Here is a 23835-nt window from a genome sequence, read left to right as displayed (position 1 = left end):
ACCTGCTGAGAGATGAAGGAGGAGATGAGAGGCCAGAACATCAATCTCATCTTCATGGAGGACATTGATGCCAGATGCAGTTTTATTTATTTATTTATTTAACCTTTATTTAACCAGGAAGGGCTCATTGAGATTTAAAATTCAAGAGCGTCCTGGCCAAGATAGGCAGCGCCAAGTCATTACAAAAATTACAGACAAACATGAAAAACTACAAGTAATCTAGTAAAAACCATAGAATTCACAAGAGTATAACAAAATCAAAAACAGCAAATTAAAAACATTGACATGTCAGGGAATCAGTCTCCAGATCATTCATCAGTGATTTAAAAACACCAATCAGGACCAGTTCTTCCAGTTTAAAAGTATTTTGTAAGACGTTCCAAGACGATGGTGCAGAGTACATAAAAGCCCTTTTACCAAATTCAGTTCGGACATTTGGAACAGTTAGCAGGATAAAGTCCCGCGAACGAAGAGAGTACCCACCACATTTCTGAACAATAAAAATGCCCAAATAAAAAGGTAGTAAACCCAAAATGTCTTTGTAAATAAAAGTATACCAGTGACTGAGCCTACGAGTGACTAGAGAAGGCCAGCCAACCCTGGTATACAAAGTGCAGTGGTGCGTAAGGGTTTTGCAGTTTAAAATAAATCTCAAAGTGCCATGGTAAAGGGTGTCAATTGATCTCAAACACTGAGCGGAAGCATTCATATATAAAATATCCCCATAGTCTAGTAAAGGCATAAATGTAGCTGATACTAGCCTCCTTCTGGCTTCAAAAGAAAAACAAGCCTTATTCCTAAAATAAAATCCTAATTTCAGCTTCAATTTTTTTGTAAGTTGTTGAATATGCATTTTAAAAGAGAGGCCATCATCAATCAAAATTCCAAGATATTTATATGAGGTTACAACCTCAATCTCATTGCCCTGACAGGTAGTAATAGGTGAAAGGTTCAGAGGTCTATTTCTTGCTTTAGAAAACACCATTAGTTTAGTTTTGTCAGTATTCAGGATAAGCTTCAATCGAGACAAGGTATGTTGAACAGTATTAAAAGCAGTTTGCAAGTTCTGGAAAGCTTTTGTAAGAGATGAAGCACAACAGTAAATAACAGGATCATCAGCATAAAAATGAAGTTGTCCATTTTGGACATTTTTGTCTAAATTATTTATATAAATAGTGAATAAGAGAGGACCAAGTACAGAGCCTTGGGGCACACCATTCAAGACAGACAATTTAACAGACCTAAGCCCATCAAATTGAGTGCACTGAGTTCTATCAGACAGATAGTTAACAAACCATGCAACTGCATGCTCTGAAAGACCTACACTCAACAATCTCTGCCTTAGTATAGCATGATCAACTGTATCAAAAGCCTTAGAGAGATCAATAAAAAGTGAGACACAATGCTGTTTTTTGTCAAGAGCTTCAGTGATATCATTTAAAACCATCATGGCTGCTGTAATTGTGCTATGCTTCTTCCTGAAACCCGATTGGTACATTGATAAAATAGAGTTAGTATATAAAAACTCTTTTAGCTGGTCACTCACAAGGGTTTCAAGTATTTTCACCAGGGGTGACAGCTTTGAGATTGGCCTATAATTATTTAAAAGAGTTGGATCTCCCCCTTTTAAAAGTGGCAGGACAAATGCTGATTTCCAGATCTTTGGAATTTCATTCCATTCCAGGGTTAGATTAAACAGATATGCAAGTGGTTCAGCTATGAAATCAGCTGCCAGATTTAAAAAGCAGGGATCCAAAAGATCAGGACCTGCAGGCTTTCTCTGATCTAAGGATTTCAGGGCCTTATGTACCACCTGCACTGAGAATGGCAAAAAGCTAAAAGTTTGACCAGCTCTCACTGGTTCATCAACACAAGGTTGTACAGAGACAGAGGACACTGAATCAAACAGCCTACCAGATGATACAAAGTGCTCATTGAAACAATTCAGCATTTCAGTTTTGTCATATATAGCAACAGAGTCCTTCAATACACATGATGGTAATTCATTAACATTACTGTTACCAGACATAGACTTAATAGCCTTCCAAAACTTTCTAGGGTCATTCAGGTTATCAGTGGTAACAGACATAAAATATTCAGACTTGGCCTTCCTGAGAAGAGAAGAACACTTGTGTCTGTCTTGTGTCTGTGTGTGTGTGTCCAGTGTGTGTGTGTGTGTTTGTGTGTCTGTGTGTGTGTTTGCATATGTGTGTCCAGCATGTGTGTGTGTGTCCATTGTGTATGTGTCCAGTGTGTGTATGTGTGTGTGTGTGTGTGTTCAGTGTGTGTTTGTTTCCAGTGTGTGTGTGTGTGTGTGTGTGTGTGTGTGTGTGTGTGTGTGTGTGTGTGTGTGTGTGTGTGTGTGTGTGTGTGTATCCTGTGTGTGTGTGTGTGTGTGTATCCAGTGTGTGTGTGTGTGTGTTTGTGTGTCCAGTGTGTGTGTGTCCAGTGTGTGTGTGTGTGTGTGTGTCCAGTGTGTGTATCTAGTGTGTGTGTGTCTGGTGTGTGTGTGTGTCCAGTGTGTATTTGTGTCCAGCGTGTTTGTCCAGTGTGTGTCCAGTGTGTGAATCCATTGTATGTGTCCATTGTGTGTATGTGTATCCAGTGTGTGTGTGTGTGTGTGTGTGTGTGTGTGTGTGTGTGTGTCCAGTGTGTGTGTGTGTGTGTGTGTGTATGTGAATGTGTCCAGTGTGTGTATGTTTATTCAATGGGTGTATCTGTGTGTGTGTGTGTGTGTGTGTGTGTGTGTGTGTGTGTGTGTGCGTGCGCGTGTCCACTGTGTGTGTGTGTGTGTCCAGTGTATGTGTATGTGGGTGTCCAGTGTGAGTGTGTGTGTGTGTGTCAGTGTGTGTCAGTGTGTGTGTGTGTGTGTGTGTCCAGTGTGTGTATATGTGTGTGTGTGTGTGTGTGTGTGTGTGTGTGTGTGTGTGTGTGTGTGTGTGTGTGTGTGTGTGTGTGTGTGTGTGTGTGTGTGTGTGTGTGTGTGTGTGTGTGTGTGTGTGTGTGTGTGTGTGTGTGTGTCAGGTTATTATTTACAGGGACACTGAGGAGTCATTATAAACCCAGAACCCTGGATAGAGGGGCTCAGTGAATGTGGAGGTGAATGTGATCAGGTGGGTCAGTGTGTCAGAGGAGGCTCTATAGAAGGACAGAGTGCCGGCTGGCCAGTCCAGATACACTCCTACTCTGTGGGAGCTGGAGGAGCGGACGTCTATGGTAGTGGAATTATTATCGTGACAGGCATAGTAACTGTTGTCAGAGCAGGTCAGACTCCAGGACTTGTCATTACATCCAAGACAACAGTCATTAACCTCTCCTCTCCTGCTGATTCCTTTATAAGTCACTCCTATAACAGCCTCCCTCCCACTCCACTCTGCCTCCCAGTAACAGCGCCCAGTCAGACCCTCTCTACACAGCACCTGTCTACATCCCACAAATCTCTCTGGGTGATCAGGATACGGCTGCTCCTCTCTCCTCCATGTCACCTTTCTGTTCTCCTCAGACAGAGAGAGGCGTCTGTCTACTGTGTTTGGGTCGAGTGTGAGATCACAGACATCTGATGGATGAAACCAGACACAATATTAGAAATCATCATCATTCACATTAGAATGTTAACTCACTTTTCACTAATTCATTTAATGTAGATGTTTCTAGGTATCAAAAGGAGAAGTTAAGGTAACTTGAGACTTGTTGAATGATCATATGTTATACTATGAGGTCTACCTGTGTTGATTCTAAGCTTCCTGGAGCAACCGGAAGTGGTTAAATTCACCCTAAAGGTGTTTTGATGCACCAAACCTGCAGTTTGTGAAAATCACTGTATTCAACTCAGGATTCTGTAAAAGCCTACCCCAATGAGGATATGTGTTTACTTTTAGCTTCCTGTGCCAACCGGAAGTGCCTTAAATTGGGGGCATAGGGGCTGTTTCGAAGGGTTAAAAAAGTCACATCTTTCCAAAACTTCATATGTGTGATTAGGCAACCCTCATGAACCTCTAAATCAGTCATTTATCCCATCAGATTTGCAAAACAAACTAACACACATACACATCTAGGCCATAGTAACACAGTGTGGGGCTTAGAGACATACACTGCCTGCAATAGTTAACTTCATTTGAACTATCAAAGAACCGTCAGACCTAGAGCTCTGAAACTTTAGAAACCTGTTCTAGAGCTCAAGTCGATAGTGCACGGTGAGTTACGTGGCTCTAGGAGGTTCTCAGACCGAGAAACAGACTCGTACATTTGCAATAACATCACAAAAATGACGACATTTAAAAAAGTCCCAGAGTCGCAAGACTAGGTGCATTGAAACCGCCTCGGCCCATAGAGATGGACCCTAACGTTTCATTCAAGGACCCCGTAGCAACTCCCGGAAAATGTGGATTTTCAGCACCAATTAAGGTCGCTGCTCGGGCTTCAAATGACCTATCGAGCCGAAACTTAGGATTCGGTGTCGCCTCAGCTAGGCCTACACATAATGTCCGAACTGGACCCACAGCTAGAACGTAACTATGTGTTTTATGTTTTTATTATGGTTTAACTTGTTAGTGCTAGGGGGCAGTATTTTCACCGCCGGATAAAAAACGTACCCGATTTAATCTGGTTACCACTCCTACCCAGTAACTAGAATATGCATATACTTATTACATATGGATAGAAAACACCCTAAAGTTTCTAAAACTGTTTGAATGGTGTCTGTGAGTATAACATAACTCATTTGGCAGGCAAAAATCTGAGAAGGTTTCATGCAGGAAGTGGCCTGTCTGACAAGGAGTCGTTCTTCTTGTTTCTGTTTATTGAAAAGTCAGGATCTTAGCTGTTACGTGACACTTCCCACAGCTCCAATGGGGTCTCAGAGCCCGGGAAAAACCTGAATGACGTAATTCAAAGCCCTGGCTGAAACACAGGAGCACTTTTGCTAAGTGGTCTATCAGGGGACAAAGGGCTTTAGGCGCATGCACAGTCCGCCCCCATCTTTCTGTTTTTCCCTCATTTTACAGACACGCAGATTCCCGGTCGGAATATTATCGCTTTTCTACGAGATAAATTGCATAAAAATTGATTTTAAACAGCGGTTGACATGCTTCGAAGTACGGTAAAGGAATATTTATAATTTTTTTGTCACGAAATGCGCTATGCGCACGACCGTTATTTACCATTTCGGATAGTTTCTGGAACGGACGAACAAAACGACGCTATTCGGATATAACGATGGATTATTTGGGACCAAACCAACATTTGTTATTGAAGTAGAAGTCCTGGGAGTGCATTCTGACGAAGAACAGGAAAGGTAAGACCATTTTTCTTATAGTAAATGTGATTTTGGTGAAGGCTAAACTTGCCGGGTGTCTAAATAGCTAGCCCGTGATGGCTGGGCTATGTACTTAGAATATTGCAAAATGTGCTTCATCCGAAAAGCTATTTTAAAATCGGACATATCGAGTGCATAGAGGAGTTCTGTATCTATAATTCTTAAAATAATTGTTATGCTTTTTGTGAACGTTTATCGTGAGTAATTTAGTAAATTGTTAGTAAATTCCCCGGAAGTTTGCGGGGGGTATGCTAGATCTGAACGTCACATGCTAATGTAAAAAGCTGTTTTTTGATATGAATATGAACTTGATTGAACAAAACATGCATGTATTGTATAACATAATGTCCTAGGTGTGTCATCTGATGAAGATCATCAAAGGTTAGTGCTGCATTTAGCTGTCTTCTGGGTTTTTGTGACATTATATGCTAGCTTGAAAAATGGGTGTCTGATTATTTCTGGCTGGGTAGTCTGCTGACATAATCTAATGTTTTGCTTTCGTTGTAAAGCCTTTTTGAAATCGGACAGTGTGGTTAGATTAACGAGAGTCTTGTCTTTAAATAGCTGTAAAATAGTCATATGTTTGAGAAATTGAAGTAATAGCATTTCAAAGGTTTTGAAAATCGCGCCACAGGATTCAACTGGCTGTTACGTAGGTGGGACGAATTCGTCCCACCTAGCCCAGAGAGGTTAAACAGAAGATGCTGTGAATTATGGAACTGCTCTGAAATATGTGATAGTTGGCTGCTAAACTAATTGGAAAAAGTTGGTGTGGTGTCAGTATGTATCAGTTTGGTGTCAGAATGATATCTAATTGACTGATGGACGGTGACTTGCTGGCTGACTTGTGTCCATTTGCAATAAGATTCAACAGTGAAAAAACATCACCAAATGGACATGATGAAATCAACACAACGAGCGATGGAGAGGACCCACTAGCACTGCCCGGCCATCCCGAGTTCATCGGGCCAGTCAATTTTGCATTTCTGCAGTATTTTTGAGCATGTCAAATTAAAACATATTGCAAATGGACAGCCGTGCACCTGGTGATTGGAATGGGTTACCAGGAGCACATTTTAAAAACGTTTTTTAATGCCTTTAGGGGGAGCAAGGGGTCTACGGTTGGGTAGGGAGCACCCCCCACCCATGCCCATCCAATAGGGGGCGCCCCTGGTCATTTTGGACGTTTTTCAAAATGTTAAAAACAACAGAGTCCCACTTCTCCCTCATCATACATGACACATAGACCATCTAGGTTGATTCATGGCTTAACATAGGGCTATATGTCATTCGGGCAGTATAAATGCCATTTGGACATGGTTCACTGACTTTTGGGTTTGGAAACCAACTTCCTATGATCGCACATGGCAAATGGACATAACATCCTGATTTGGCACTTTCAATACTTTCATATTGCATTTGGACATTTCTTATGGCATTTGGGAATGGTTCACTGACTTTTGACTTCGACGTTTGACTTCCTATGAAATCATATTGCAAATTGGCAAAACATATGCCTTATGGACAAGTAAAAAAAATATGAGAATATAATATGACAAAGGTATGTTCATACAGTTCTTATACATATATAATTGACAAAAAAAATCGAAAGAATTTTGAAAAACGGTCTAGAGAGCACTTTTTTAGAGGGTGATACATTTTTGTGGTTTTTTTTTCACATTTTCAAAATTTGACCCTTGGGTCTTGACTTGATGTGCATTTGCAATATGACAATTTACTGTGGAGCGCGCTTGCCATCTTATGGATTTTTGCTGTGTGACACTTGGCATTTTCCATATGAGATTTGCCATAAGCTTTGAAATAAATGCCGTCCATTTGAGTGGTATTGGACATCGTGTATATGTTTCGTACGGTGCCAATATGTTCCCATTCATAATTGTCCATTTCAGGATGGACACACACACACACACACTGGACACACACTGGACACACAAACACACACACACACACACACTGGATATACACACACACACACACACACAGGATACACACACACACACAGGACACACACACTTGAATTAGGACTTATTCTTTGTCATATTCCTCACAGCAGTCAACACTCACATTTTCTAAGCCCAGGTTTCATTGTGTTCTCTCCACCATTTTCCACACTGTAGCGGTAAGCAGAAGAACAGACAGTCAATGAGTGATACACACACACACACACACACACACACACACACACACACACACACACACACACACACACACACACACACACACACACACACACACACACACACACACACACACACACACACACACACACACACACACACACACACACACAGAGTCAGCATAGAACTTTGTCCAAGTGGTGTTAAGAATGTTTGTCATAACTAGCCTGATAAGTCAAACATGTCTGATATGAACATTGACATAAACCCTCTACATACTTGAGTTTCTCCAGTCTGCAGTGTGGATCCTCCAGTCCAGCAGAGAGCAGTCTGACTCCTGAGTCTCCTGGGTGATTGTAGCTCAGGTCCAGCTCTCTCAGGTGTGAGGGGTTTGACCGCAGAGCTGAGACCAGAGAAGCACAGCCTTCCTCTGTGACTAGACAGCCTGACAGCCTGCAAAGAGTCAAATCATAATAAAATCACACTGACATTCTTTGGTGGTGAAAATAGTGGCAGTATATATTTTTTCTACATATTCAGATATATCAGTGTCCTGAAACCTGCCATATCTATTCATAAAATAATGTATCATTACTAGAAATGACAAATGATCAAAGTATTGCTTGTTGAGAGAAAAATGTATAGTACAAATATTTGAGTAGACTGACCAGACCAGTTTAAAAAGCAGCATCAGTCAAAAGACTCAGATTTAGATTGTATTGAGTATACAGTCCACACCATATCTATTTTGACAGTGAAGATAACATTTTAAATGTGGCTCTAAACTCCAACATTTTCGATTTCAGATCAAATGTTTCATATGAGGTGACAGTATATAATGTCACCTTTTATTTGAGGGTATTTTCATACATATCTGTTTCACCATTTTGAAAAATAAAAGCACTTTATGTATCTAGTCCCCCTATTTGAAGAAGTCATAAGTATTCTGACCAATTCACTTATAGTGTATTAAAGTAGTCACAAGTTGAGGATTTGGTTGGTTTACTCATTGGTATGATTTGCAGTTTGTTTTGGTTGTGTTTTGGGTTATGTTTCAACTTCATGTAATTGTCAATAAAAGCCTTTGACACTCATGAAATGCTTGTAATTATACTTCAGTATTCCATAGTAATATCTGACCAAAAATATCTAAAGACACTGAAGCAGCAGACTTGTGAAAAATAATATTTGTGTCATTCTCAAAACCTTTGGCCACGACTGTATATGTATGAATACCTTTAAATAAAAGGTGACATTCTGTACTGTCACCTAATATGAAACATTCGATCTCAAATCCAAAATGATGGAGCATAGCACCACATTTTAAACTGTAAGCTTCACTGTCCAAACACATGTGCTGTGGACTATGTGTGTCTGGTAAACACGTGGATCTGGTGAACAGTTATCACTTGTTGACCAACTACAGGAATACTGACCTCAGAGTCTCCAGTTTACAGTGGGGATTCCACAGTACAGCAGAGAGCAGCTTCACTCCTGAATCCTTCAGGTCATTGTTACTCAGGTCCAGCTCTCTCAGGTGTGAGGGGTTTGACTCCAGAGCTGAGACCAGAGAAGCACAGCTTTCCTCTGTGACTAGACAGCCTGACAGCCTGCAAAGAGTCAAATCATATTAAAATCACACTGCTATTCTTTGGTGGTGAAAATAGTGGCAGTATATTTTTTAAACATATGAAACCTTCCATATCTATTCGTAAATTAATATATCATCATTAAAAATGACAAATGATCAAAGTATTGCCTGCAGATAGAAACATGTATAGTACAAATATTTGAGTAGACTGACCAGACCAGTTTAAAAGCAGTATCAGTCAAAAGACAGACAGTGAGGTATCAGATTTAGATTGTATTGAGTATACAGTCCACACCATATCTATTTTGAAAGTGAAGCTGACATTTTAAATGTGGCTCTATACTCCAACATTTTGGATTTGAGATCAAATGTTTCATATGAGGTGACTGTATAAAATGTCACCTTTTATTTGAGGGTATTTTAATACATGTCTGTTTCACGTTTAAAAATGAAAACACTTTATGTTTCCTGTCTCCCCATTTGAAGAAGTCATAAGTATTCTGACCAATATACTTATAGTGTATTAACCTCTACGGGCTAGGGGGCAGTATTGAGAATTTTGAAAAAAATATGTGCCCATTTTTAACTGCCTCCTACACCAACTCAGAAGCTAGGATATGCATATTATTAACAGATTTGGATAGAAAACACTCTGAATTCTCTAAAACAGTTTGAATGGTGTCTGTAAGTATAACAAAACTCATATGGCAGGCAAAAACCTGAGAAAAATACAACCAGGAAATGAGAATTTTGTGGCTGTACTATTTTCGAGTCATTGCTAATAGATCACACAGTGACAAAGGATTCATTTCGCACTTCCTACGGCTTCCACTAGATGTCAACGATCTTTATAAAGTTGATTGAAGCGTCTATGATGAACAGAGACCGGATGACAAGGAAGGGAAGTTGACGTCCCTGGGAGGTCGTCACTTCATTATTGCCCACACCTGCGCGTGCATGTGAGGCGAGACATTTTTCAAAAACGTTTTTCAAGACACAGGAGAGGTCGGGTTGAAATATTACTGATGTTTCACGTTAAAAATGGCCCTAAAGATTGATGCTAAACAACGTTTGACATGTTTGAACGAACGTAAATAGATTTTTTTTTTACTTTTCGTCGTGACTTTTCCCCCCCCGCCCTACATTTTGAGGAGCCTACTGAACGCCTAACAACATGGAACAACTTGGAGTTATTTGGACATAAATTATGAACTTTGTCGAAAGAAACCACATTTGTTGTGGACCTGGGAGTCCTGGAAGTGCCTTCTGATGAAGATAATCAAAGGTAAGGGATTATTGACAATAGTATTATTGATATTAGATGGTTCTATCCTGTATATCCTAGCCTATTGTTCTTAGCACAGCACCCCGTTTATTGCAAAGTATGATTTCCCAGTAAAGTTATTTTGAAATCTGGCAATGCGGTAGCATTTACGAGATGTTCATCTATAATTCTTTGAATGACAATATTATAATTGACCAATGTTTTCGAATAGTAATTTTGTAAATTGTAACGCTGATTCACCGGAAGCATTTGAGGGAGAAAAAAAATCTGAATTTCACCGCTACTGTAAAATGCTGTTTTTGGATATAAATATGAACTTGATGGAACAAAAAATGCATGTATTGTATAACATAATGTCCTAGTAGTGTCATCTGATGAAGATCATCAAAGGTTAGTGCATAATTTTAGCTGGTTATCTGCTTTTGGTGACGCCTGTCTTTGAATTGACAAAAGATTACACACAGCTATTTTCAATGTACTGTCCTAACATAATCTAACTTTATGATTTTGCCGTAAAGCCTCTTTGAAATCGGACAATGTGGTTGGATTTAGGAGATGTTTATCTTTCAAATGGTGAAAAATAGTTGATTGTTTGAGAAATTGAAATTCTTAGATTCTTGCAGATTTGAATTTCCTGCCATGGTCTCTTGACAATAAATCCCAATACCGGGATCAGGTTAGTAGTCAAAGATTAGTGTTTGGTCGTAAACGAATCATCAATAATAATGAGTGAGAAAGTTACAGAGGTTACAACAAAACATGCTAACCTCTCACAATTGCCCATAACAGGGATACAACAAAACATGCTAACCTCTCACCATTACCAATAACAGAGGCTACAACAAAACATGCTAACCTCTCACCATTACCAATAACAGAGGATACAACAAAACATGTAAATCTCTCACCATTACCAATAACAGAGGCTACAACAAAACATACTAAACTCTCACCATTACCAATAACAGACGCTACAACAAAACATGATAACCTCTCACCATTACCAATAACAGAGGCTACAACAAAACATGCTAACCTCTCACCATTACCAATAACAGAGGCTACAACAAAACATGCTAACATCTCACCATTACCAATAACAGAGGCTACAACAAAACATGCTAACCTCTCACCATTACCAATTACAGAGGCTACAACAAACATGCTAAGCTCTCACCATTACCAATAACAGAGGCTACAACAAAACATGCTAACATTTCACCATTACCAATAACAGAGGCTACAACAAAACATGCTAACCTCTCACCATTACCAATAACAGAGGCTACAACAAAACATGCTAACCTCTCACCATTACCAATAACAGAGGATACAACAAAAAATGTTAACCTCTCACCATTACCAATAACAGAGGCTACAACAAAACATACTAACCTCTCACCATTACCAATAACAGAGGCTACAACAAAACATGATAACCTCTCACCATTACCAATAACATAGGCTACAACAAAACATGCTAACCTCTCACCATTACCAATAACAGAGGCTACAACAAAACATGCTAACATCTCACCATTACCAATAACAGAGGCTACAACAAAACATGCTAACCTCTCACCATTACCAATTACAGAGGCTACAACAAAACATGCTAACCTCTCACCTTTACCAATAACAGAGGCTACAACAAGATGCGCTAACCTCTCACCATTACCAATAACAGAGGCTACAACAAACATGCTAACCTCTCACCATTACCAATAACAGAGGCTACAACAAAACATGCTAACATTTCACCATTACCAATAACAGAGGCTACAACAAAACATGCTAACCTCTCACCATTACCAATAACAGAGGCTACAACAAAACATGCTAACCTCTCACCATTACCCATAACAGATGCTTCAACAAAACATGCTAACCTCTCACCATTACCAAAAACAGAGGCTACAACAAAACATGCTAACCTCTCACCATTACCAATAACAGAGGCTACAACAAAACATGCTAACCTCTCACCATTACCAATAACAGAGGCTACAACAAAACATGCTAACCTCTCACAATTACCAATAACAGAGTCTACAACAAAAAATGCTAACCTCTCACCATTACCAATAACAGAGGCTACAACAAAACATGCTAACCTCTCACCGCTACCAATAACAGAGGATACAACAAAACATGCTAACCTCTCACCATTACCAATAACAGAGGCTACAACAAAACATGCTAACCTCTCACAATTACCAATAACAGAGGCTACAACAAAACATGCTAACCTCTCACCATTACCAATAACAGAGGCTACAACAAAACATGCTAAGCACTCACCATTACCAATAACAGAGGCTACAAAACATGCTAACCTCTCACCATTACCAATAACAGAGGATACAACAAAACATGCTAACCTCTCACCATTACCAATAACAGAGGATACAACAAAACATACTAACCTCTCCACATTACCAACAACAGAGGCTACAAAAAAACATGCTAACCTCTCACCATTACCAATAACAGAGGCTACAAAACATGCTAACCTCTCACCATTAACAATAAGAGGTTACAAAACATGCTAACCTCTCATCATTACCAATAATAGAGGCTACAACAAAACATGCTAAACTCTCACCATTACCAATAACAGGGGATACAACAAAACATGCTAACCTCTCACCATTACCAATAAAAGAGGCTACAACAAAACATGCTAACCTCTCACCATTACCAATAACAGAGGCTACAACAAAACATGCTAACCTCTCACCATTACCAATAACAGAGGCTACAACAAAGCATGCTAACCTCTCACCATTACCAATAACAGAGGCTACAACAAAACATGCTAACCTCTCACCATTGGCAATAACAGAGGCTACAACAAAACATGCTAACCTCTCACCATTAACAATAACAGAGGCTACAACAAAACATGCTAACCTCTCACCATTACCAATAACAGAGGCTACAACAAAACATGCTAACCTCTCACCTTTACCAATAACAGAGCCTACAACAAAGCATGCTAACCTCTCACCATTACCAATAATAGAGGCTACAACAAAACATGCTAAACTCTCACCATTACCAATAACAGAGGATACAACAAAACATGCTAACCTCTCACCATTACCAATAACAGAGGCTACAACAAAACATGCTAACCTCTCACCATTACCAATAACAGAGGATACAACAAAACATGCTAACCTCTCACAATTAACAATAACAGAGGCTACAACAAAACATGCTAACCTCTCACCATTACCAATAACAGAGGCTACAACAAAACATGCTAACCTCTAACCATTACCAATAACAGGGGCTACAACAAAACATGTTAACCTCTCACCATTACCAATAACAGAGGCTACAACAAAACATGCTAACCTCTCACCATTACCAATAACAGAGGCTACAGCAAAACATGCTAACCTCTCACCATTACCAATAACAGAGACTACCGCAAAACATGCTAACCTATCACCATCACCAATAACAGAGGATACAACAAAACATGCTAACCTCTCACCATTACCAATAACAGAGGCTACAACAAAACATGCTAAGCACTCACCATTACCAATAACAGAGGCTACAAAACATGCTAACCTCTCACCATTACCAATAACAGAGGATACAACAAAACATGCTAACCTCTCACCATTACCAATAACAGAGGATACAACAAAACATACTAACCTCTCCACATTAACAATAACAGAGGCTACAAAAAAACATGCTAACCTCTCACCATTACCAATAACAGAGGCTACAAAACATGCTAACCTCTCACCATTACCAATAACAGAGGCTACAAAACATGCTAACCTCTCACCATTACCAATAATAGAGGCTACAACAAAACATGCTAAACTCTCACCATTACCAATAACAGAGGCTAAAACAAAACATGCTAACCTCTCACCATTACCAATAACAGAGGCTACAACAAAACATGCTAACCTCTCACCATTACCAATAACAGAGGCTACAACAAAACATGCTAACCTCTCACCATTACCAATAACAGAGGCTACAACAAAACATGCTAACCTCTCACCATTACCAATAACAGAGGCTACAACAAAACATGCTAATCTCTCACCATTAGCAATAACAGAGGCTACAACAAAACACGCTAACCTCTCACCATTACCAATAACAGAGGCTACAACAAAACATGTTTACCTCTCACCGTTACCAATAACAGAGGATACAACAAAACATGCTAACCTCTCACCATTACCAATTACAGAGGCTACAACAAAACATGCTAACCTCTCACCATTACCAATAACAGAGGCTACAACAAGATGCGCTAACCTCTCACCATTACCAATAACAGAGGCTACAACAAACATGCTAACCTCTCACCATTACCAATAACAGAGGCTACAACAAAACATGTTTACCTCTCACCGTTACCAATAACAGAGGATACAACAAAACATGCTAACCTCTCACCATTACCAATAACAGACGCTACAACAAAACATGATAACCTCTCACCATTACCAATAACAGAGGCTACAACAAAACATGCTAACCTCTCACCATTACCAATAACAGAGGCTACAACAAAACATGCTAACATCTCACATTACCAATAACAGAGGCTACAACAAAACATGCTAACCTCTCACCATTACCAATTACAGAGGCTACAACAAAACATGCTAACCTCTCACCATTACCAATAACAGAGGCTACAACAAGATGCGCTAACCTCTCACCATTACCAATAACAGAGGCTACAACAAACATGCTAACCTCTCACCATTACCAATAATAGACGCTACAACAAAACATGATAACCTCTCACCATTACCAATAACAGAGGCTACAACAAAACATGCTAACCTCTCACCATTACCAATAACAGAGGCTACAACAAAACATGCTAACATCTCACCATTACCAATAACAGAGGCTACAACAAAACATGCTAACCTCTCACCATTACCAATTACAGAGGCTACAACAAAACATGCTAACCTCTCACCATTACCAATAACAGAGGCTACAACAAGATGCGCTAACCTCTCACCATTACCAATAACAGAGGCTACAACAAACATGCTAACCTCTCACCATTACCAATAACAGAGGCTACAACAAAACATGATAACCTCTCACCATTACCAATAACATAGGCTACAACAAAACATGCTAACCTCTCACCATTACCAATAACAGAGGCTACAATAAAACATGCTAACATCTCACCATTACCAATAACAGAGGCTACAACAAAACATGCTAACCTCTCACCATTACCAATTACAGAGGCTACAACAAAACATGCTAACCTCTCACCATTACCAATAACAGAGGCTACAACAAAACATGCTAACCTCTCACCATTACCAATAACAGAGGCTACAACAAAACATGATAACCTCTCACCATTACCAATAACATAGGCTACAACAAAACATGCTAAGCACTCACCATTACCAATAACAGAGGCTACAAAACATGCTAACCTCTCACCATTACCAATAACAGAGGCTACAACAAAACATGCTAACCTCTCACCATTACCAATTACAGAGGCTACAACAAAACATGCTAACCTCTCACCATTACCAATAACAGAGGCTACAACAAGATGCGCTAACCTCTCACCATTACCAATAACAGAGGCTACAACAAACATGCTAACCTCTCACCATTACCAATAACAGAGGCTACAACAAAACATGATAACCTCTCACCATTACCAATAACATAGGCTACAACAAAACATGCTAACCTCTCACCATTACCAATAACAGAGGCTACAATAAAACATGCTAACATCTCACCATTACCAATAACAGAGGCTACAACAAAACATGCTAACCTCTCACCATTACCAATTACAGAGGCTACAACAAAACATGCTAACCTCTCACCATTACCAATAACAGAGGCTACAACAAAACATGCTAACCTCTCACCATTACCAATAACAGAGGCTACAACAAAACATGCTAACCTCTCACAATTACCAATAACAGAGTCTACAACAAAAAATGCTAACCTCTCACCATTACCAATAACAGAGGCTACAACAAAACATGCTAAGCTCTCACCATTACCAATAACAGAGGATACAACAAAACATGCTAACCTCTCACCATTACCAATAACAGAGGCTACAACAAAACATGCTAACCTCTCACAATTACCAATAACAGAGGCTACAACAAAACATGCTAACCTCTCACCATTACCAATAACAGAGGCTACAACAAAACATGCTAAGCACTCACCATTACCAATAACAGAGGCTACAAAACATGCTAACCTCTCACCATTACCAATAACAGAGGATACAACAAAACATGCTAACCTCTCACCATTACCAATAACAGAGGATACAACAAAACATACTAACCTCTCCACATTACCAACAACAGAGGCTACAAAAAAACATGCTAACCTCTCACCATTACCAATAACAGAGGCTACAAAACATGCTAACCTCTCACCATTAACAATAAGAGGTTACAAAACATGCTAACCTCTCATCATTACCAATAATAGAGGCTACAACAAAACATGCTAAACTCTCACCATTACCAATAACAGGGGATACAACAAAACATGCTAACCTCTCACCATTACCAATAAAAGAGGCTACAACAAAACATGCTAACCTCTCACCATTACCAATAACAGAGGCTACAACAAAACATGCTAACCTCTCACCATTACCAATAACAGAGGCTACAACAAAGCATGCTAACCTCTCACCATTACCAATAACAGAGGCTACAACAAAACATGCTAACCTCTCACCATTGGCAATAACAGAGGCTACAACAAAACATGCTAAACTCTCACCATTAATAATAACAGAGGCTACAACAAAACATGCTAACCTCTCACCATTACCAATAACAGAGGCTACAACAAAACATGCTAACCTCTCACCATTACCAATAACAGAGGCTACAAAACATGCTAACCTCTCACCATTAACAATAAGAGGTTACAAAACATGCTAACCTCTCATCATTACCAATAATAGAGGCTACAACAAAACATGCTAAACTCTCACCATTACCAATAACAGGGGATACAACAAAAAATGCTAACCTCTCACCATTACCAATAAAAGAGGCTACAACAAAACATGCTAACCTCTCACCATTACCAATAACAGAGGCTACAACAAAACATGCTAACCTCTCACCATTACCAATAACAGAGGCTACAACAAAGCATGCTAACCTCTCACCATTACCAATAACAGAGGCTACAACAAAACATGCTAATCTCTCACCATTACCAAAAACAGAGGCTACAGCAAAACATGCTAACCTCTCACCATTACCAATAACAGAGGCTACAACAAAACATGCTAACCTCTCACCATTACCAATAACAGAGGCTACAACAAAACATGCTAACCTCTCACAATTACCAATAACAGAGTCTACAACAAAAAATGCTAACCTCTCACCATTACCAATAACAGAGGCTACAACAAAACATGCTAAGCTCTCACCATTACCAATAACCGAGGATACAACAAAACATGCTAACCTCTCACCATTACCAATAACAGAGGCTACAACAAAACATGCTAACCTCTCACAATTACCAATAACAGAGGCTACAACAAAACATGCTAACCTCTCACCATTACCAATAACAAAGGCTACAACAAAACATGCTAAGCACTCACCATTACCAATAACAGAGGCTACAAAACATGCTAACCTCTCACCATTACCAATAACAGAGGATACAACAAAACATGCTAACCTCTCACCATTACCAATAACAGAGGATACAACAAAACATAATAACCTCTCCACATTACCAACAACAGAGGCTACAAAAAAACATGCTAACCTCTCACCATTACCAATAACAGAGGCTACAAAACATGCTAACCTCTCACCATTAACAATAAGAGGTTACAAAACATGCTAACCTCTCATCATTACCAATAATAGAGGCTACAACAAAACATGCTAAACTCTCACCATTACCAATAACAGGGGATACAACAAAACATGCTAACCTCTCACCATTACCAATAAAAGAGGCTACAACAAAACATGCTAACCTCTCACCATTACCAATAACAGAGGCTACAACAAAACATGCTAACCTCTCACCATTACCAATAACAGAGGCTACAACAAAGCATGCTAACCTCTCACCATTACCAATAACAGAGGCTACAACAAAACATGCTAAACTCTCACCATTACCAATAACAGGGGATACAACAAAACATGCTAACCTCTCACCATTACCAATAAAAGAGGCTACAACAAAACATGCTAACCTCTCACCATTACCAATAACAGAGGCTACAACAAAACATGCTAACCTCTCACCATTACCAATAACAGAGGCTACAAAACATGCTAACCTCTCACCATTAACAATAAGAGGTTACAAAACATGCTAACCTCTCATCATTACCAATAATAGAGGCTACAACAAAACATGCTAAACTCTCACCATTACCAATAACAGGGGATACAACAAAACATGCTAACCTCTCACCATTACCAATAAAAGAGGCTACAACAAAACATGCTAACCTCTCACCATTACCAATAACAGAGGCTACAACAAAACATGCTAACCTCTCACCATTACCAATAACAGAGGCTACAACAAAGCATGCTAACCTCTCACCATTACCAATAACAGAGGCTACAACAAAACATGCTAACCTCTCACCATTGGCAATAACAGAGGCTACAACAAAACATGCTAAACTCTCACCATTAACAATAACAGAGGCTACAACAAAACATGCTAACCTCTCACCATTACCAATAACAGAGGCTACAACAAAACATGCTAACCTCTCACCTTTACCAATAACAGAGCCTACAACAAAGCATGCTAACCTCTCACCATTACCAATAATAGAGGCTACAACAAAACATGCTAAACTCTCACCATTACTAATAACAGAGGATACAACAAAACATGCTAACCTCTCACCATTACCAATAACAGAGGCTACAACAAAACATGCTAACCTCTCACCATTACCAATAACAGAGGCTACAACAAAACATGCTAACCTCTAACCATTACCAATAACAGGGGCTACAACAAAACATGCTAACCTCTCACCATTACCAATAACAGAGGCTACAACAAAACATGCTAACCTCTCACCATTACCAATAACAGAGGCTACAGCAAAACATGCTAACCTCTCACCATTACCAATAACAGAGACTACAGCAAAACATGCTAACCTATCACCATCACCAATAACAGAGGATACAACAAAACATGCTAACCTCTCACCATTACCAATAACAGAGGCTACAACAAAACATGCTAAGCACTCACCATTACCAATAACAGAGGCTACAAAACATGCTAATCTCTCACCATTACCAATAACAGAGGATACAACAAAACATACTAACCTCTCCACATTACCAATAACAGAGGCTAAAAAAAAACATGCTAACCTCTCACCATTACCAATAACAGAGGCTACAAAACATGCTAACCTCTCACCATTACCAATAACAGAGGCTACAAAACATGCTAACCTCTCACCATTACCAATAATAGAGGCTACAACAAAACATGCTAAACTCTCACCATTACCAATAACAGAGGCTAAAACAAAACATGCTAACCTCTCACCATTACCAATAACAGAGGCTACAACAAAACATGCTAACCTCTCACCATTACCAATAACAGAGGCTACAACAAAACATGCTAACCTCTCACCATTACCAATAACAGAGGCTACAACAAAACATGCTAACCTCTCACCATTACCAATAACAGAGGCTACAACAAAACATGCTAACCTCTCACCATTACCAATAACAGAGGCTACAACAAAACACGCTAACCTCTCACCATTACCAATAACAGAGGCTACAACAAAACATGTTTACCTCTCACCGTTACCAATAACAGAGGATACAACAAAACATGCTAACCTCTCACCATTACCAATAACAGAGGCTACAACAAAACATGCTAACTTCTCACCATTACCAATAACAGAGGCTACAACAAAACATGCTAACCTCTCACCATTACCAATAACTGAGACCACAACAAAACATGCTAACCTCTCACCATTAACCTCAAATAAAAGGTGACATTCTGTACTGTCACCTAATATGAAACATTCTATCTCAAATCCAAAATGCTGGAGCATAGCACCAAATGTAAAATGTAAGCTTCACTGTCCAAACACATATGGTGTGGACTATGTGTGTCTGGTAAACACATGTGGATCTGGTGAACAGTTATCACTTGTTGACCAACTACAGGAATACTGACCTCAGAGTCTCCAGTTTACAGTGGGGATTCCCCAGTCCAGCAGAGACCAGCTTCACTCCTGAATCCTTCAGGTCATTGTTACTCAGATCCAGCTCTCTCAGGTGTGAAGGGTTTGACCTCAGAGCTGAGACCAGAGAAGCACAGCCTTTCTCTGTGACTCCACAGCCTGACAGCCTGCAACAAGATCATCATGACTTCACAAACACACTGTTTATTTAACACCAGTAGTGTAGAAGGACAATGATATTCATTTCTTCCTGATGATAAGTTCTTAAATGTCATTCTATTTACTCACAGAGCAGCTCTGGAGGCTTTGACCACTGGCAGCAGCCTCAGAAGACCTTCCTCTGATCTGGAGAATTTCTTCAGGTCAAACACATCCAGCTCCTTTTCTGAAGTCAGCAACACAAAGACCAGAGCTGACCACTGTGCAGGTGACAGGTTGGGTTTTGAGAGACTTCCTGAGCTCAGGAAGCTTTGGATCTCCTCCACTAGAGAATGGTCATTCAGTTCATTCAGACAGTGGAACAGATTGATGCTCCTCTCTGGAGAGGGATTCTCCCTGATCTTCTCCTTGATGTACTTTACTGTCTCTTCATGGCTCTGTGAGCTGCATCTTGTCTTTGTCAGTAGACCTCGTAAGTGCTTCTGATTGGACTCCAGTGAAAGTCCCAGAAGGAAGCGGAGGAACAGGTCCAGGTTTCCTGTCTCACTTTGTAAGGCTTTATCCACAGCACTCTTGTAGAAAGTAACTTCAGGCTCATCTTTTGTTTTCAGTTTGTCCATGAGATTCTCATTGTTGTTGATGAATGAGAGGAACACATATACAGCAGCCAGAAACTCCTGAATGCTCAGATGCACGAAGCAGTACACCTTGTCTTGGTACAGAACACATTCCTCTTTAAAGAGCTGTGTGCACAATCCTGAGTACACAGAGGCTTCATTGACATCAATGCCAACCTCCTTCAGGTCTTCTTCATAGAAAATCAGATTGCCATTCACAAGCTGTTGAAAAGCCAGTTTTCCCAGTGACAGAATGCTCTCTTTATTCCAGTGTGGACCTGTCTCTTCTATCCCAAGATACTTTTCATTCTTCTGTTTGGTATGAAACACCACAAGGTGTGTGTACATCTCAGTCAGAGTCTTGGGCATCTCTTCTCTCTTATGTTTCAGCATGTGTTCGAGGACTGTTGCAGAAATCCAACAGAAGACTGGAATGTGGCACATGATGTGGAGGCTCCTTGATCTCTTTATGTGTGAGATGATTCTGCTGGCCAGGTCCTCATCACTGAATCTCTTCCTGAAGTACTCCTCCTTCTGTGGGTCTTTGAACCCTCGTACCTCTGTCACCTGGTCAACACACCCTGAAGGGATCTTATTGGCTGCTGCAGGTCGGGTAGTTATCCAGAGGAGAGCAGAGGGAAGCAGATTTCCCTTGATGAGATTTGTCAGCAGAACATCCACTGAGGTTGACTCTGTGACGTCCCAACAGATCTTGTTCTTCTGGAAGTCTAGGGGCAGTCGGCACTCATCCAGACCATCAAAGATGAACAGAACTTTGTACTTGTCGAAGTTGGAGATTGTTGATTGTTTGGTTTCCATTGAGAAGTTATTGAGAAGTTCAATGAAAGTATTTTCCCCTTTCATCAAATTCAGCTCCCGAAAAGGGAATGAAAATACAAATTGGACATCCTGATTTGCTTTTCCTTCAGCCCAGTCCAGAATGAACTTCTGCACAGAGACTGTTTTTCCAATGCCAGCGACTCCCTTTGTCAGCACAGTTCTGATAAGTTTGTCTTGTCCAGTTAAGGGTTTGAAGATGTCGTTACATTTGATTGCAGTCTCTGGTCTTGCTTGTTTCCTGGTTGTTGTCTCAATCTGTCTCAGCTCATGTTCATTATTGACCTCTCCTGTTCCTCCCTCTGTGATGTAGAGCTCTGTGTAGATCTTATTGAGAAGTGTTGGGTTTCCTTGTTTAGCGATCCCCTCAAATACACATTGAAACTTCTTCTTTAGATTAGATTTGAGTTCACGTTGGCAAATCACAGCAAGCTCATCTGAATCTAGAAATAACACAGAGGATATTAATATTACGTCTGTTTTAATAACTACAGTATTGTAGGACTGTTATAACATTTTAAATTATAATCATTTATTCTCATAACTGAATGTATAAATGTGTAAATGTTTTCATAATGCATTACAGACTGGTGTGACTGATTATATTATTATTGGTATTATTGATGGTATTATTCATGTTGTCTCTCTCTGTCTCTCTAAATTAATCACCACAACACATCCCTTCTGCTACTTGATGAGGCCACTAGGTGTTGTGTTAAGGCTGCTACAATATCATTGAGTTACACAGCTATTTTAGCTGTACTTTAGCTACAGCTTTTAAATGTTATAAAACAGCATTCAACATGAGGCAGACAGATCTTACATTTCTCCAGTGTGTCAGCAAGCTCCTTCTGGTTCATTTTCCTCAGGACGTGCAGTGTGATCTTCAGAGCCCCCTCTCTGGCACTGCTCTCCTGCTTCTCATCTTCAGCATCCACCACTTCCTCTTCCTGCTTCTGACTCTCAAAGCCTTCTGGGAGTTCTGGACTAAGAATCCTCTTGAACATCTTCAGCTCGTTCTTCACAAATGTCATCATTTTCTCTTCAAGCAACTAAAATAAATCAAGTAAATAAGTTAAGCAAGAGAATAAATGCTTTCTCTATAACACAATAATGAATAATTGACAGATCAACTTTACTTGAGGAAAACAAAAACAAATGTTCATAACAGGACCACATACACTGAATATGGAGTCCAGGTCTGTTTGATGACTCTGGGAAGACTGACCACTGAGAATCTCTGACTCTGATCTCTCCTGTTGGTTTCTGTGGACAAAACATGAGATTACATCTAATCAACCAGGGAGTACACACACACACACACACACACACACACACACACACACACACACACACACACACACACACACACACACACACACACACACACACACACACACACACACACACACACACACACACACACACACACACACACACACTGTTTTAGGACTATGAAAATGGACTAAAGGATTAGCCTATGGATTATGAAAACAACCAAAAGAAATGTGAAAATGGGAGAGGAGAAATGACTAGAGACAGTGTTGTTTAACTCACTGACCATGACCCATGAGTTCTTCTTACCTTTGTTCAGTAGAAAAGTCTCCCTCTCTAAACACTATAG

General features: G+C 39.8%; 1 protein-coding gene across 1 annotated transcript; it reads right to left on the bottom strand.

Moving 5' to 3' along the window:
• Positions 1-204: 204 nt before the first annotated feature.
• Positions 205-23289, bottom strand: LOC145867087 (NLR family CARD domain-containing protein 3-like). The gene is made up of 6 exons (XM_082971133.1): positions 23035-23289; positions 20887-22654; positions 20592-20765; positions 7732-7905; positions 7400-7446; positions 205-3556 (listed from the first exon to the last, which is right to left on the bottom strand). The coding sequence occupies exons 1-6, from the start codon at positions 23246-23248 to the stop codon at positions 3033-3035; spliced, it is 2901 nt and encodes a 966-aa protein (XP_082827259.1). The 5' UTR covers positions 23249-23289; the 3' UTR covers positions 205-3032.
• Between the last annotated feature and the right edge of the window lie 546 nt (positions 23290-23835).

The sequence above is a fragment of the Salmo salar genome, unplaced genomic scaffold (genome assembly GCF_965601325.2).
Source record: "Salmo salar unplaced genomic scaffold, fSalSal1 ptg000206l, whole genome shotgun sequence".
NCBI lineage: Eukaryota > Metazoa > Chordata > Actinopteri > Salmoniformes > Salmonidae > Salmo > Salmo salar.
Note: the sequence above shows the minus strand (reverse complement) of the source record. Positions and strands in the feature narration are given on the sequence as shown.